Here is a 17,190-nt window from a genome sequence, read left to right on the forward strand (position 1 = left end):
GTAGTGGTTAACGCTGTCGCCTCACAGCAAGAAGGTCCTGGGTTCGAACCCCGGGGTTGTCCAGCCTTTGAGGGGGGGGGGGTCATTCCAGGTCTTTTCTGTGTGGAGTTTGCATGTTCTCCCTGTGTTTCCCCCACCATCATAAAGTCATGCATGGTAGGCTTGATACTCCTGTCTGTGCCCCTGACCGAGGCCTGGCAAGACCCACCGGAGGTGGTCCCCGGGTGCTGCAGGGCGGCTGCCCACTGCTCCTAGCCACACAGCTAGGATGGGTTAAATGCAGAGGAAGAATTTCCCCACGGGGATCAATAAAGTAATAAAGTAAATAAATAAATAAACTCAGGGTCTTCATCATCAAGAGGCGGTGAAGAGGAGAGTCGAGGTACAAAGTGGATCCATCCATCCATCCATCATTATCCAAACCACTTATCCTGCTGTCAGGGATGCTGGAGCCTATCCCGGCAGTCATTGGGCGGGAGGCGGGGAGACACCCTGGACAGGCTGCCAGGCCGTCACAGGGCCCCCCCCCCCCCACACACACACGCATGAAATTATAATATTATCAAATTAAATTGGCTGTTCACTCAGTCAGTCAATGGTCGCTTTGACTGACAGAAACCACCCCCATGCGCCCCTGAATTCGCAGCCACCCCCCTCCCAGGACACCCTGATTGGCCACTTCAAATCTACTATGATGTGGGGAAATTAGCAGAGCCCGTCGTTTCAATGCGGGGGGGGGGGGTTAAGGCCAGACCCATACTGAGGCTACTGGATGGCTAACACGTGACATCAGCTGGTGAAGGACGTGTTTTCGTATTGTCAAATTACTTGCACGTCAAGTAAAAGAGGGTTCACATTGGCGCCTATGTTATCGCGGTATGAAGCCGAAATTCCGTCGGCGGCCTGCAGGGGCGCTGTGCCGCTCGGGCTCCGCCGTCAGGACCGGGCGCTGCGCATGAACCTCGCCTCTCTGCGGCTCCGGCAAAACCCAAGCGGGACGAGAGGACGCGACACGGATCCGGACGCCGGGATGACGGAAGCCACCAAAACCCACGTTATTCTGCTGTCCTGCGGGAGCTTCAACCCCGTCACCAAGGGCCACATCCACATGTTCGGTGAGCTCGTCCCGGTCCCGGTCTCTGAGGCGCTCCCCCGCGGGGGGTTGTGCGGAGCAGGGAGGACGCGTCCTCCATAGCGTACCGTACGCGTTCCGGGGGTTCGGGCCCTCGTCCGGTTACACGCAGACGTGTCCGGCCAGAGGGGGGGGGGGACACGGCGGCGGCGGCGGCTCGGTGGACGGAGGCGTGGCCGTGTCCAGATTGACGGGGGGCCGCTTCGATCGTCCCCGCGGGGCTCGGCACGGGTCTGTTGTATGACGCGCCTGTCCGTAGTTGGACACGAGCGGCAGCGTGCGCCGGTCGGTTGGGCTGATGGGAATCGGACAGGCTGTCCGCGGGCCTGTGCGCGTGCGTAGGCCGGACGATCGTCGGAGAAACGACGATGGAGGGATGGATGGATGGATGGAGGGATGGATGGAGGGATGGATGGATGGATGGAGGGCGGTGCGGGGGGTCTGTCTGTGCTGCAACAGAAGGAGACTGGGTTGCAGCACAGACAGACCCCCTGCGTGGAGGACACGCGTCTGTTCTCACCACGGCTCCTGCGTCACTCGTTATGGGGGGTGGGGGTGGGGGGGGTAAACACCGACAACGACGCACGTGGATTGACGGGGAGGGGGCAAGAAGGGGGGGAGAAGGGTATATCAGGAATCGCCGACCATCTATTGTCCTCTCATCCATGTAGTGGCGTGCACAAAGAGACGTTTCTCTCAGCCCACAGCGGAGCAACACAAACGACACCACCCCAGAAACACACAACCAGAGGACAAAGCCAACCACACACACACACACAGAGTCAACAACACTGTCCATTCAGTAAATCTGCAGCACAACTGGACATAATATAGTACAACATATGGGAGGCTGGTACCGACACCGACACCTATCGAGCAGCAGGCCCGTCCACTGACGGACTTTGTGGTATTCATTACAACCTTAATGCGAGGCGTTGTCATGGGAACAGCGTTAAATGCTCACGCTCCCTCTGCCAGGCTGTGTCCTGCATGTGGAAGCGGGTCTCCACCAGGCGGTGTCCTGCAGGTGGAAGCAGGTCTCCACCAGGCGGTGTCCTGCAGGTGGAAGCGGGTCTCCACCAGGCGCTGTCCTGCATGTGGAAGCGGGTCTCCACCAGGCGGTGTCCTGCATGTGGAAGCGGGTCTCCACCAGGCGCTGTCCTGCATGTGGAAGCGGGTCTCCACCAGGTTGTGTCCTGCATGTGGAAGCGGGTCTCCACCAGGCGGTGTCCTGCATGTGGAAGCGGGTCTCCACCAGGTTGTGTCCTGCATGTGGAAGCGGGTCTTCACCAGGTTGTGTCCTGCATGTGGAAGCGGGTCTTCACCAGGTTCTGTCCTGCATGTGGAAGCGGGTCTCCACCAGGTTGTGTCCTGCATGGGGAAGCGGGTCTCCACCAGGCTGTGTCCTGCATGGGGAAGCGGGTCTCCACCAGGTTGTGTCCTGCATGTGGAAGCGGGTCTCCACCAGGCGGTGTCCTGCATGTGGAAGCGGGTCTCCACCAGGCTGTGTCCTGCATGGGGAAGCGGGTCTCCACCAGGTTGTGTCCTGCATGTGGAAGCGGGTCTCCACCAGGCGGTGTCCTGCATGTGGAAGCGGGTCTCCACCAGGCAGTGTCCTGCATGTGGAAGCGGGTCTCCACCAGGCGGTGTCCTGCATGTGGAAGCGGGTCTCCACCAGGTTGTGTCCTGCCTGTGGAAGCGGGTCTCCACCAGGTTCTGTCCTGCATGTGGAAGCGGGTCTCCACCAGGTTGTGTCCTGCATGTGGAAGCGGGTCTCTACCAGGCGGTGTCCTGCATGTGGAAGCGGGTCTCCACCAGGCGGTGTCCTGCATGTGGAAGCGGGTCTCCACCAGGTTGTGTCCTGCATGTGGAAGCGGGTCTCCACCAGGTTGTGTCCTGCATGTGGAAGCGGGTCTCCACCAGGTTGTGTCCTGCATGTGGAAGCGGGTCTCCACCAGGTTCTGTCCTGCATGTGGAAGCGGGTCTCCACCAGGCGGTGTCCTGCATGTGGAAGCGGGTCTCCACCAGGTTCTGTCCTGCATGTGGAAGCGGGTCTCCACCTGGTTCTGTCCTGCATGTGGAAGCGGGTCTCCACCAGGTTCTGTCCTGCATGTGGAAGCGGGTCTCCACCAGGTTCTGTCCTGCATGTGGAAGCGGGTCTCCACCAGGCCTTTCACACTTGTGAGAAGCAAACAGCAGTGATGCAACACCACTAACAGGCCTTGTCTGTGTGACCTATTTTACCAACCAACACCTCTGTCTATCTCTAGCTGTCTCTCTCTCTCTATCTATCTGTCTCTGTCTGTCTGTCTGTCTGTCTGTCTGTCTGTCTGTCTGTCTGTCTGTCTGTCTGTCTATCTATCTATCTATCTATCTATCTATCTATCTATCTATCTATCTATCTAGCTGTCTGTCTGTCTGTCTGTCTGTCTGTCTGTCTGTCTGTCTGTCTGTCTGTCTGTCTGTCTGTCTGTCTGTCTGTCTGTCTATCTATCTATCTATCTAAGTCAGTTGAACGGGAAGTATGCGGGGGGGGGGGGTTAATATGCAGCAGTCAAGCTAAACAGATGTTTTGCCTGTCAGACTGTGGATGTGCAGCCTCCCAGCGTGGACCCTCGCACGAAAGCAACCAGGTCTGACATGCGATATAAAGGTAATGATGATGATGATGATGATGATGGTGATGATGGTGGTGATGATGGTGGTGATGGTGGTGATGATGGTGGTGGTGATGATGGTGGTGGTGATGGTGAGATGATGCAGACCAGGCGACTGTCATGATGGCCAACCCTTATGAAAAGACTCCTCGTGTATTCCACCGGCGCTCAGTTCGTCGTGTAGAGCGAGGGAAGGTGAACGTCTGCTCTGCTGATGGACCTTTACTCAGAGGACCGGGAGGGAAACGGCTCGGCCATGGCGGCTGTTTTATTTAGCTACTGAGATTCTTTCCAGCTCGGACTACTCAGTCCTACTCTAGACGTTGTATTGTTATAGCGGAGTTTTAGCACTGGAGACGATGGCGCTTCACATACCAACAGTGTGGTGTATAGTGCCGCGCACTGATACTAATACGGAAGCTGACAAGGTGGAGGCGGAGTAACTCCGTGGGTGATTCGGCTTGTGGTCAGTCAAAGTCAAGTGTCTGTGTATTCATCAGCTAGGTCGAGTCTTCCGGTCATGTGAAACCATCACAAACATATTAAATATAATAACGTAAAGATTAAATAAATTGTTCTCAATTTTCTAACGTGTGGCGGCGAGTCACGCATGCGCAAGGCCGGATCAGAGTAACACGGGCCCCGGGGCTATGAGTTTTTCAAGGCCCCCCCCTTCCCCCCCCCATCAACCATCACTTAAGATTGTGGTTTTATTTTATGACACAATGATGATGGATATGATGCCTAAGTGAGTAAAGGCAAATAATAGAACAGTCTGGTGAATTCAGAAGATTACTCCACTTTCCTGTAATGCAGCGTTTAAAAGCAGGAAAAGATAACACTTATGCCGCATCACAACATCTGAGGCAACACATCTAGTCTCATATCACAACATCTGAGGCAATATATCACAACATCTGAGGCAATATATCACAATATCTGAGGCAATATATCTAGTCTCATATCACAACATCTGAGGCAACATATCACAACATCTGAGGCAACACATCTAGTCTCATATCACAACATCTGAGGCAACACATCTAGTCTCATATCACAACATCTGAGGCAACATATCACAACATCTGAGGCAATATATCACAACATCTGAGGCAACACATCTAGTCTCATATCACAATATCTGAGGCAACATATCTAGTCTCATATCACAACATCTGAGGCAATATATCACAATATCTGAGGCAATATATCACAACATCTGAGGCAACACATCTAGTCTCATATCACAATATCTGAGGCAACATATCTAGTCTCATATCACAACATCTGAGGCAACATATCACAACATCTGAGGCAATATATCACAATATCTGAGGCAACACATCTAGTCTCATATCACAATATCTGAGGCAACATATCTAGTCTCATATCACAACATCTGAGGCAACATATCACAATATCTGAGGCAATATATCACAACATCTGAGGCAACACATCTAGTCTCATATCACAATATCTGAGGCAACATATCTAGTCTCATATCACAACATCTGAGGCAATATATCACAATATCTGAGGCAATATATCACAACATCTGAGGCAACACATCTAGTCTCATATCACAATATCTGAGGCAACATATCTAGTCTCATATCACAACATCTGAGGCAACATATCACAACATCTGAGGCAATATATCACAATATCTGAGGCAACACATCTAGTCTCATATCACAATATCTGAGGCAACATATCTAGTCTCATATCACAACATCTGAGGCAACATATCACAATATCTGAGGCAATATATCACAACATCTGAGGCAACACATCAAGTCTCATATCACAATATCTGAGGCAACATATCTAGTCTCATATCACAACATCTGAGGCAACATATCACAATATCTGAGGCAATATATCACAACATCTGAGGCAATATATCACAATATCTGAGGCAATATATCTAGTCTCATATCACAACATCTGAGGCAACATATCACAACATCTGATGCAATACATCACAACATCTGAGGCAACATAACACAACATCTGAGGCAACATATCACAATATCTGAGGCAATATATCACAACATCTGAGGCAATATATCACAATATCTGAGGCAATATATCTAGTCTCATATCACAACATCTGAGGCAACATATCACAACATCTGAGGCAACATATCACAACATCTGAGGCAACATATCACAACATCTGATGCAATACATCACAACATCTGAGGCAACATAACACAACATCTGAGGCAACATATCACAACATCTGAGGCAACATATCACAATATCTGAGGCAATATATCACAACATCTGAGGCAATATATCACAATATCTGATACACATGTTAACCCACTGCCAACTGCTGGTATGAGAGAGAGAGAAGCAGCCGTCTTCTCCCTCTACTAATTCCACCTATTCTCCCTCTCATAGCGGTTCTCACACACACACACACACACACACACACACACACAGACACACACACACACACACACACATCAATCAATCAATCAATCAATCAATCAATCAATCAATCAATCAAGTTGCATTTTACGTCAGTCGGGAGTACAGACACAGAGGACCCCGAGCCTCGTGGGCCCCTCACGTCGTCGGACCCCGGGGCTCGAGCCCCGGTAAGCCCTTGCGTTAATACGGTTTTGCGCATGCGCGCGGTTGAGGCTAATCAGGCAGCAGCGGAGACGCGCTGGTCGAGCGAGCTGGAGAGAGGACGGAGAGAGGGAGCGGTCGTAGCGACAACAACGATTTTTAAAAGGTTTTTCATCACCGCGTCCACGAGAAGTGCACCGTCGTCGAGCCAAAAAATATGCAGAAAAACGTTAGGTTGATCCAGGTCCAGTAGTTTACGAGATTAGACGCGGACAGGCGCGCGCGCGACCAAACCCATAATCCCCATAATGCACCGGGGGCATGTGTTTGATGAGATGATCTAGTTATTTGTTAAATAATTCTTTGGAGGATTTTCCACAAGGCGAGGATTAAAGGAGATAGATAGATCTGCACTCCCCGTATTTCAACATATAGTAGCCAATTCAGGGGGGGTAGCCAGGAACCGCCGGGGCCGGGATGCGAACCGGGGTTGCCCGCACCACGGGCGACTGCGCTAACCAGTCGACTAAAGCAGTGGTTCTCAACCTTTTTGGGGTCCTGGACCCCCTACGTATTTTTGATCTACCCTGAGGACCCCTCCACCTGATCTTGGGGGAGGGGGGTTGCAATTTGATAGAAACAGTAGAAACTGCATTTTAAATTGCATTATAGCATTTATTCACTCTTTGGGGCAAAAATAAGAGCTTTCAGTTGTAACTTAGATATAGTTAACAAAACAGAATTCTTATGCAGTAACTTTCAGATATATGTAACAAAACAGAATATGTATGCAGTAACTTTCAGATATATGTAACAAAACAGAATATGTATTCAGTAACTTTCAGATATATGTAACAAAACAGAATATGTATGCAGTAACTTTCAGATATATGTAACAAAACAGAATATGTATTCAGTAACTTTCAGATGTATGTAACAAAACAGAATATGTATTCAGTAACTTTCAGATATATTAACAAAACAGAATATGTATTCAGTAACTTTCAGATATATGTAACAACACAGAATTTCTATGCAGTAACTTTTAACAATGCAAACGGGAGCGAGATCTCTTATTAAAAACAATAAATTACACTTGTGAAACAGATGTAATTAGAGAAAAAAGTCATGTTACCCTTTATAGTTTAGGTAGATAAAGGTCTCAGTCACATTTGAGTAAAATAATCCTATTTCTATAAATGTCGTAGGATCTTTTTTTTAAGATATTTTATTTTCACGGACCCCTTGCAATTACACCACGGACCACTAGGGGTCCGCGGACCCCCGGTTGAGAAACACTGGACTAAAGGGTCCGACCCATTGGCCAAGGTCCAGCGGGACTACTCATCCGTGGTCGCTACACTACCACCCTGCTTCGGGAAGCGCGTCCCCGTGGTCCCGCATACCAGCTCTCTCACGTGCTTCCGGTGGCCTCGTGGTCTCACCATCCCACTTCTGACAGCAGTGTAGCAAATTCGGCGGCAGACGGGAACACGCCGCAGCCGGGACGCGAACCCGGGTCGTCCGCACCACGGGGGACTGCGCTAACTAGTCTACTAAAAGGTCCTACCCGTTCGCCCAGGGCTAGCGAGTCTACTCCTCTGTGGGCGTTACAGTATTTTTTTGTGACTCTGCCGCTTCTGCTCAGTCTCAGCAGCCGGTAGCTCCTTGCCCCTTTCAAATGTCCATGACTGCATCAACAGTTTGTCTGTTTCAAACATTTTTACAAGCAACAACAAAACGGAACACAGGTCAAAACAAGAGCTCCTCATCAATCAAATTCCCAGTTGAAAGCCCATGTAAGAGACACTGTGGCCTCTGTTTCCCCATCACAAACTGGTTAATGGATTCCTGGGTTCAGAGGTGAAACCCTGCATAGTTCATGAGGAGAATTTATGAAGGAAATGACCGCCAGCCAAACGCAGCTTATTCTGATCTCTGTGGCTGACATTTAATCTCATCCAGCGAGACAGTCCAAAAACAGTATTGTTATGTCAATGTCCAATTTCATTCCATATATAAAAAAAACTCCCTCTCACCCTTTTTCGGGTGGTGTGTGTCTTCTTCAAGCTCCGGTCCTCTACCGGAAACCCGGGAGTTTGAGGGTTCTGTGCAGTATCTCAGCTGTTCCTAGAACCACACTCTTCTGGACAGAGACCTCAGTTGATGTTCCTGGAATCTGCTGGAGCCAGTCTCCCAGTTAGGGGGTCGAACCCACTACTGCTCCTATTACCACTGGGAATAGTGTGGATTTCACCTTCCACATTGGATCTAGTTTTTCCCTCAGCCCTTAGTATCTCTCTAGCTTCTCGTGCTCTTTCTTCCTGATGTTGCCGTCGCTCAGGGTTGCTACATCGGTCACTGCTGATGTCTTCTGTTCCTTGTCGACCACCACAATGTCTGGTTGGTTAGCCAGCACCTGCTTGTCAGTGTGGGACTTGAAGTCCCACAGGATCTTAGCTCTGCCAATCTCAACCACCTTTGGTGGTGTCTCCCATATGGACTTGGGGACTTCCAGTCTGTATTCAGTACAGATGTTGCTGTGCACTATGCCAGCCACTTGGTTTTGCCCGTCAGTGTACGCTTTCCTAGCTAGCATTTTACACCCTGCTACTAAGTGCTGGACTGTCTCAGGGGCGTCTTTGCAAAGCCTGCATCTTGGGTCTTGTCTGGTGTGGTAGACCGCTGCCTCAACTGATCTGGTGGTGAGTTCCTATTCTTGTGCTGCTATGATCAGAGCCTCTGTGCTGTCCTTCAGTCCAGCCTTTTCTAGCCACTGGTAGGATTTCTCAATATCAGCTACGTCTTCTATCTATCAATGGTACATCCATGGAGGGGCTTGGTCTTCCATGATACCTCCTCTACTTCTTCCTATGTACTCTCTGTCTTCTGCTGCCTGAGGTACTCACTCAGCAGTTCATCCTGGGGGACCCTCTCTCTGATGTACTCATGCATGTTCCTTGTTTCATCCTGGATAGTGGCTCTGACGCTCACAACCTATTCAGTTTCAGCTGTTTCTCTGTTGGGCTGCAAAAAAACGGGAGGTGTTTCTCCACAGCAGGGCTGAACAGTTCTGACCATGGAAAGAAACCATTACAATGGCATTTGCATTAGCAAACAGTTTTGTGAACAACAGAGCTAAACCTTGCTCATTTCTGTGTTTTTGGTGGCAGTGGGTGGGGCTTAATGACATAAGTGCTCAATGACTGGTTTTACCCTGACGTCCCATCCGGTGACATCACAACGGATATGGCGTTGATAAACTACGCCGTCATTATTTCATCGTGTACTGATCCTACAGCGCAAACTGAAATCACAACCAGCAGCTGCTTGTCTTTTTCCATCGGACCACTAAACTTCACTAAGATGTCTGAATCCATGTCGTGGTCACCGGAGGAGACACGTCACATGTGCAATACACAGACGGATGCCGTTGTATCGTGGCATCATTTGTTGTTGTTGTCATTGTAGTTTTTCTGCTGGACTTCCCGGTGCTGATTTCAGCACCAATGCTAATGGAAACACCAGCGATAAGCATGACATGGTGTGCAGCGGTTTCAGTTTGACCTCAGTACGATAACATGCAAAAAGGGTGCTAGACTCCAAAATAAAACGGGTTAACATCCATAAATCAGTAATCAGGAATCAGGATTCGCCCGGGGAAACACTGAGGTGGTGTGGAGGCGGCCTCGCCTAGCGTTGAGCGTGCAGTGTTCTTGTTTGCGTCTGCGTTGTCGTGCGGGGGAGGTGTGGCTGGGAGAGCTGGCGTTGGATTGGCTGAGAGAGCCTGGTCTGCTTCATCCGATGGGCCCAGGGACCAAGGCCCCTGCCTGGAGCTGCACCTGGGGAGAAGACACCAAGGGCGGTCTGGCAGGACGCGGAAGCGGGGCAGGCTAAGCTAACTGCTAGCCCATGCAGGCCGGCGGTTCCGACAGTCATCCTGCCGGGCCTTCGTTCTCTGCACAGAGGAATGTTTTGGACGGCGTTGGGCGGACTGTGTTGTTAACTGTTTGTGGTTTGTGTTTGTTTTTTTTTTTTTGCTGTGTTCTCTCTGTTTTTGTATGTTTTCGGTGGTGTCGTTTTTGGGAAATTTTGGATATGTGTTTTTTGTGTTGCAGTGCTGTGGGCTGGGGGGAAACGAAGTTTCATTTCTTTGTGTGTGCAAGTGCATGTAAGAAATGACAATAAATTGTTCCTGATTCTTGACTCCAAAATGAAACGAGTTCACTTCCGCAAATGTCCATAAATCACACTAAGAATTAAGTGGTACTGGTCAGCTCCCAGTGACCAGGAGTAGGAAGTGATTGTTCTGTTGGGCAGTTCCTCGGTTATTTTAGCAGAATTGTATGTGAAAAATATAAGATATGATAAAACCGTGAACCCAATCCCTCAACCGACCGTCCCTTTTTCTTTTCTCTGTTGTCTTTTTGTTTGTTTGTAGAGAAAGCCAGAGAACACCTGCACAAGACGGGCCGCTTCATCGTGATTGGAGGAATCATCTCACCTGTACACGACTCCTATGGGAAACCTGTAAGTAGATGTGGAGCCTCTGTTGTGGTCTGACTTGAGGTTTTTCGAACAGGTGGATGTCGTATTTCTAGATGAGTCGAGACGACGTTGCTTTTTCATCACCAAAGACACTGTTGGAGTTTGAACTCGCTTTTGCTCTGCAGCGATGCTAGAGATGTGAAGAGCTGTGAGGATCCCTTGGTGTGTGACACAAAAGGGTTTTCCTGCCTGTAGTCAAAATGACTTGGTAGAAACATTTGGGCGTGATTCTGAATGAAAAAAATTTCTGTTCCAAATGAAAATATGGTATTTAAGAAATGATTTTGTCATGTGTGGCGCACCTGAACATCCCTGAATTCACACAAATATACATCCGGATATGCACATACAAACATAAACCTACTGTATACAGGCACAGTTCATTATTAATAACCATATCTGCTCTCCTGTGCTTCTGTTCTCCTTTAATATTCTGTAAACCATTTTCTGCTGCCGTATTCCTCACTGCTGCCTCCTGGAATTAATGAAGCTCCTGTCCTAGTTTTTCTGTGCCTCTATAGGGAACACAGCAAGCATAAATAATAGATGCCGGGGAAATGCTATTTTAGACAGATCCTGAACCAGCAGGGTTTGTTCCTAGTGTTAGGCTGTTAAATTTGCCTGAGAAAATGCATTGGCTGCATCCAGCAGAACAGCCCAGATGATGGATCGTTTCATTTGCAGGATGTAAAGATTAATTCTTCCCTTCATATCAGCTGTGCTCCCTGTTCAGCAGCCCGCCATACTGAGCACACAGTCCACCCAGTAAGAACTTGCTACTGGCTTGAAGAAGAAGATCCATCCATCCATTCCTTCCATTATCCAAGCCACTTATCCCAGCCGGGGGTCGCGGGATGCTGGAGCCTATCCCAGCAGTCATTGGGCGGCAGGCGGGGAGACACCCTGGACAGGCCCCCAGTCCATCACAGAGCTGACCCACACACACACATTCACACCGAGGGACAATTTAGTATGGCCGACTCACCTGACCTACATGTTTTTGGACTGTGGGAGGAAACCAGAGCACAGGGAGGAAACCCATGCAGAACACGAAAACTCCACACAGAGGACGACCCGGGACGATCCCCAAGGTTGGACTACCCCGGGGCTCGAACCCAGGACCTTCTTGCTGTGAGGCAACCACGCTAACCACTGCACCACCGTGCTGCCGAAGAAGAAGATGTACTTCATTAATCCCCGTGGGGAGATTCCTCCTCTGCATGTAACCATCCTATTGTATAGGAGCAGTGGGCAGCTGCAGCACCCGGGGACCAACTCCAGTTCTTCTTTCCATTGCCTTGCTCAGGGGCACGGGCAGGAGTATTAACCCTAACATGCATGTCTTTTTGATGGTGGGAGGAAACCGGAGCACCTAAGAGGAAAGCCAGGCAGACACGGGGCGAACATGCAAACTCCACACAGAAAGGACCTGGGATGGCCTGGGGTTCGATCCCAGGACCTTCTTGCTGTGAGGCCACAGTGCTGACCACTGGGCCACCGTGCCGTCCAGTGAAGTGGACGGCTGGAAAAGAGCAGCTTTGCCATTGGGCTCTCTATTAACACGTCTGTAGTAATCAAAAGAGAAGTAGCAGGTTTACATCAGATGGTAGTTTGAATCTACAAACCTTTAAGGAAAGCAGGTTGGGTTTTGATTTTGAATGAATGATTTGAATGAGTTTGAAATAAAAAACCATGATAGGAGTCAGCCCACAGGAGCCCGAGTGAAGCTGCTTACTGGAAAACAATAGCAGACTGGCTGTACTGGGCATCATGTAGGTGTCGGTATATGAAATGTATGACTGTTAATGTTTGCCTGAAAGACTGGTTCCTGTGTTGGCTGCAGGGCCTGGTGTCCAGCAGACACCGCCTCAACATGTGTCAGCTGGCCGTCCAGTGCTCCGACTGGATCAGGTAAAATATATTAAAAAGACCATAAATGTACTAAACTTTATCTCCTCATTATATATTCTACCTAGGGTCTCTGTTATTTTAAGACAGGTTGGGGTTTGTATACATTTGTTACACTGGTAGACTTGAATCCTTTCGCTGCAAAGTAATTAGTAAGAGATTCTTTTCACATTAGATTTCTGCTCGGTTGTTAAAATAGAGTGAGTGGGGAAGTTGGAGATATTCTAGCAGCTATCACCCATAGACAATAACTTTAATTACATGCCGTGTCGTTTTCTTCGCATAAAAAAAATGTAAAAATTTTTTTTAATATATATTATATATAATATATAAAATATACATAACATATTTTATGTAAAGTATATAAGGGGTTGCCATATGTTATTATTTTTTATAATTATATATTATTTATTTTTGTATAACGGAGGAAATTTTGTTGCGATATGGGAGGCCTGATGAGTTTTTGTGGTTGGTGTCCTCAGAGTGGATCCATGGGAGTGTTACCAGGACACGTGGCAGACCACTTGCAGCGTCCTTGAGCACCATCGTGACCTGATGAAGGTGAGCCGTCTTCAGGTTTTCCACCAAGCAAACACCATGGCAGCATTGCTGATCTACTATGGTGGCAGTACATGACCAGAACCTTTAGATTTTCCATTGGTGTATTGAGTTATTATGCATATTGTTTGTTGTACTTTTAAAAGGAGGTCAATACAATTATGTTCTGGTGTCATATCAAGCTACTCCTAATATGCCAGTAGAGAATTGAGCCAAACAGGAAATACTGAGATACGTTTTCTCTTTTGTGAAGTATAAACTAAATAGAATCTTTTATCAAGGTAACATTTTAAATGAAATATTGAATGAAGAAGAAAAAGAAAAAATATATATATATCCTTCAACCCTTGGTATCTCTCTAGCTTCTCATGCTCTTTCTTCCTGATGTTGCCATCACTCAGCATTGCTTCATCAGTCACTACTGATGTCTTCAGTTCCTTGTCGACCACCACAATGTCTGGTTGGTTAGCCAGCGCCTGCTTGTCAGTGTGGGACTTGAAGTCCCACAGGATCTTAGTTCTGCCATTTTCAACCACATTTGGTGGTGTCTCCCATTTGGACTTGGGGACTTCCAGTCTGTATTCAGTAAAGATGTTGCTGTGCACTATCCCAGCCACTTGGTTGTGCCTTTCAGTGTACACTTTCCTAGCTAGCATCTTACACCCTGCTACTAAGTGCTGGACTGTCTCAGGGGCGTCTTTGCACAGCCTGCATCTTGGGTCTTGTATGCTGTGGTAGACCCCTGCCTCAACCGATCTGGTCCCAAGTGCCTGTTCTTGTGCTGCTATGATCAGAGCATCTGTGCTGTCCTTCAATCCAGCCTTTTCTAGCCACTGGTAGGATTTCTCAATGCCAGCTACGTCTTCTATCTGTCAATGGTACATCCCATGGAGGGGCTCAATCTTCCATGATACCTCCTCTACTTCACTTGCACTCACTCAAGGGCTTAGGGAAGAACTAGATCACATGTGGAAGGTGAAATCCACAGTATTCCCTGTGGTAATAGGAGCATTAGCGGTGTGACCCCCAAACTGGGAGAGTGGATTCCAGGAACAACATCTGAGGTCTCTGTCAAGAAGAGTGAGGTCCTAGGAACAGCTAAGATACTGCACAGAACCCTCAAACTCCCAGGCCTCTGGTAGAGGAAGACACACACCACCCGAAAAAGGGTGAGAGGGAGATTTTATTAGTACATATACATACATATACATACATGCTACTACTACTTTCGGCTGCTCCCGTTAGGGCTCGCCACAGCGGATCATCCGTTTGCATCTCTTCCTGTCCTCTGCACCTTCCTCTGTCACACTAGCCACCCGCATGTCCTCCCTCACCACATCCAAATCAAATTCAAAACCTTAGTACTCGCTTACAAAACAACTAAAACGACTCCCACCTACCTGAACTCAGTCCCGCTCACTACGCTCTGCCAATGAAAGGCGCCTGGTACTTCCTCCACAACAGGACCCTAAGTCACTAGCCAGACTCTTCTCTTCTGTAGTTCCCCGGTGGTGGAACGAGTTACCAAACTCCATTCGATCCGCTGAGTCCCTCTCCATCTTTAAGAAGACGCTAAAGACCCAACCATTTCTCCAACACCTCCACACCTGATGGTGTTAATAAAAATAGCAAAAAAACACTTCTATGCACCCTATGCATTGCCTTTGTGCACTGACTGTTGACACCTATGTCCTATCTGTGTTAACCTTGTTTTTTGACACTTACTTATACGTTGTCGCCTCCTGACGAGATCCTTGTTTGTGTTGTCTTAACTCTCAGATGTGCATCACTTTGGATAAAAGCGTCTGCTAAATGAAACTGTAACATTGTAACATCCATAAACCTCCTCTTTGGCCTTCCTCTTCTCCTCTTCCCTGGCAGCTCCATATTCAGCATCCTTCTCCCAGTATACCCAGCATCTCTCCTCCACACATGTCCAAACCATCTCAATCTTGCCACTCTTGCTTTGTCTCCAAACCGTCCAACCTGAGCGGTCCCTCTAATATAATCGTTCCTAATCCTGTCCTTCTTCGTCACTCCCAATGAAAATCTTATCATCTTCATCTCTGCCACCTCCAGCTCCACCTCCTGTCTTTTCATCAGTGCCACTGTCTCCAGACCATACAACATAGCTGGTCTCACAACCATCTTGTAAATCTCCCCTTTAACTCTTGCTGGTACCCTTCTGTCACACATCACTCCTGACACTCTTCTCCACCCACTCCACCCTGCCTGCACTCTCTTCTTCACCTCTCTTCTGCACTCCCCGTTACTTTGGACAGTTGACCCCAAGTATTTAAACTCATACTCCTTCGTCACCTCCACTCCTTGCATCCTCACCATTCCACTGTCCTCCCTCTCATTCACGCTTAGGTATTCCATCTGCTCCTCCTGACTTTCATTCCTCTTCTCTCCAGTGCATACCTCCACCTCTCCAGGCTCTCCTCAACCTCCACCCTACTCTCACTACAGATCACAATGTCATCCACAAACATCATAGTCCATGGAGACTCCTGCCTGATCTCGTCCGTCAACCTGTCCATCACCATTGCAAACAAGAAAGGGCTCAGAGCCGATCCTTGATGTAATCCCACCTCCACCTTGAACCCATCTGTCATTCCAACCGCACCCCTCACCACTGTCACACTGCCCTCATACATATCCTGCACCACTCCTACATACTTCTCTGTAACTCCGACTTCCTCATACAATACCACACCTCCTCTCTCGGCACCCTGTTGTATGCTTTCTCTAAATCCACAAACACACAGTGTAAGTCCTTCTGGCCTCCTCTATACTTCTCCATCAGTGTATCTTGATGCTCAATAAGCCAGGTAAGAAAATCACAGAAAGGTGAATCAGTTCATCTGGACACAACGTTTATTGAGAGAAACGGTTCATCACTCATCTACGTGACCTCTTCGGTCTCAACTGACTGCAGGTACCCCCACCCGTATAAACAATACAGTGGTGTAACGACTGAAACCAACGACCAGTTTCATATGTAAATATGGGTGTGACCATTAACTGGAGTTACACTGGCCTTGTGTGCTATTCACAGAGGACATTCCCAAATTGCATATACTCTTGCACATACTCTTTTTTTTTTTATTCTGATTTTTCTCCTTTTCTCCCAATTTAGTGGCCAATCGATCCCCCTATTTTAATTCAAAGACCCAACCTCATACATGCGTTCGCCAACTGCTTCTCTCCAGCCGGCAGTCTCGAAGGAGACGCCTCGCCACTTTCGTAACAAGGTGAATCCAGGCCAAACCACTGCTTTTTCCGACACACATCGAGATGCATTCATGTGACGAACACAAGCCGACTCCGCCCCCCTCCTGAAGACAGCGTTGCCAATTATTGCTGCTTCATCGAGTCCGGCCATAGTCGGATCTGACGAAACCGGGGCGCGAACCCCTGGTCCCCAGTGGGCAACTGCATCGACACAAAGCCGATGCTTTCTGCATATACTCTTGTGCCATTCTCTAGGCCAAGAGGGTGGCACAACACAGAAGAGCCAACACATCAGGCCAGGACACCACAGTCTACACCATCTACAGACCAGGACTCCACAGTCTACACCATCTACAGGCCAGGACTCCACAGTCTACACCATCTACAGACCAGGACTCCACAGTCTACACCATCTACAGACCAGGACACCACAGACTACACCATCTACAGGCCAGGACACCACAGTCTACACCATCTACAGACCAGGACACCACAGTCTACACCATCTACAGGCCAGGACTCCACAGTCTACACCATCTACAGACCAGGACTCCACAGTCTACACCA

General features: G+C 48.6%; 1 protein-coding gene across 1 annotated transcript in view; it reads left to right on the forward strand.

Annotated features, from left to right (window-relative positions):
• The first annotated feature begins 961 nt into the window (after positions 1-961).
• The window catches only part of nmnat2 (nicotinamide nucleotide adenylyltransferase 2), a 31,421-nt gene continuing 15,192 nt past the window's right edge, over positions 962-17,190 (forward strand). The window contains exons 1-4 of the mRNA XM_056293666.1: positions 962-1,115; positions 10,814-10,902; positions 12,764-12,831; positions 13,311-13,389. Of these exons, the coding sequence (XP_056149641.1) occupies positions 1,031-1,115; positions 10,814-10,902; positions 12,764-12,831; positions 13,311-13,389 (321 nt within the window). The 5' untranslated portion in view covers positions 962-1,030. The remainder of the gene's footprint in view (positions 1,116-10,813; positions 10,903-12,763; positions 12,832-13,310; positions 13,390-17,190) is intronic.

Source organism: Lampris incognitus, chromosome 14 (assembly GCF_029633865.1).
Source record: "Lampris incognitus isolate fLamInc1 chromosome 14, fLamInc1.hap2, whole genome shotgun sequence".
Taxonomy (NCBI): domain Eukaryota; kingdom Metazoa; phylum Chordata; class Actinopteri; order Lampriformes; family Lampridae; genus Lampris; species Lampris incognitus.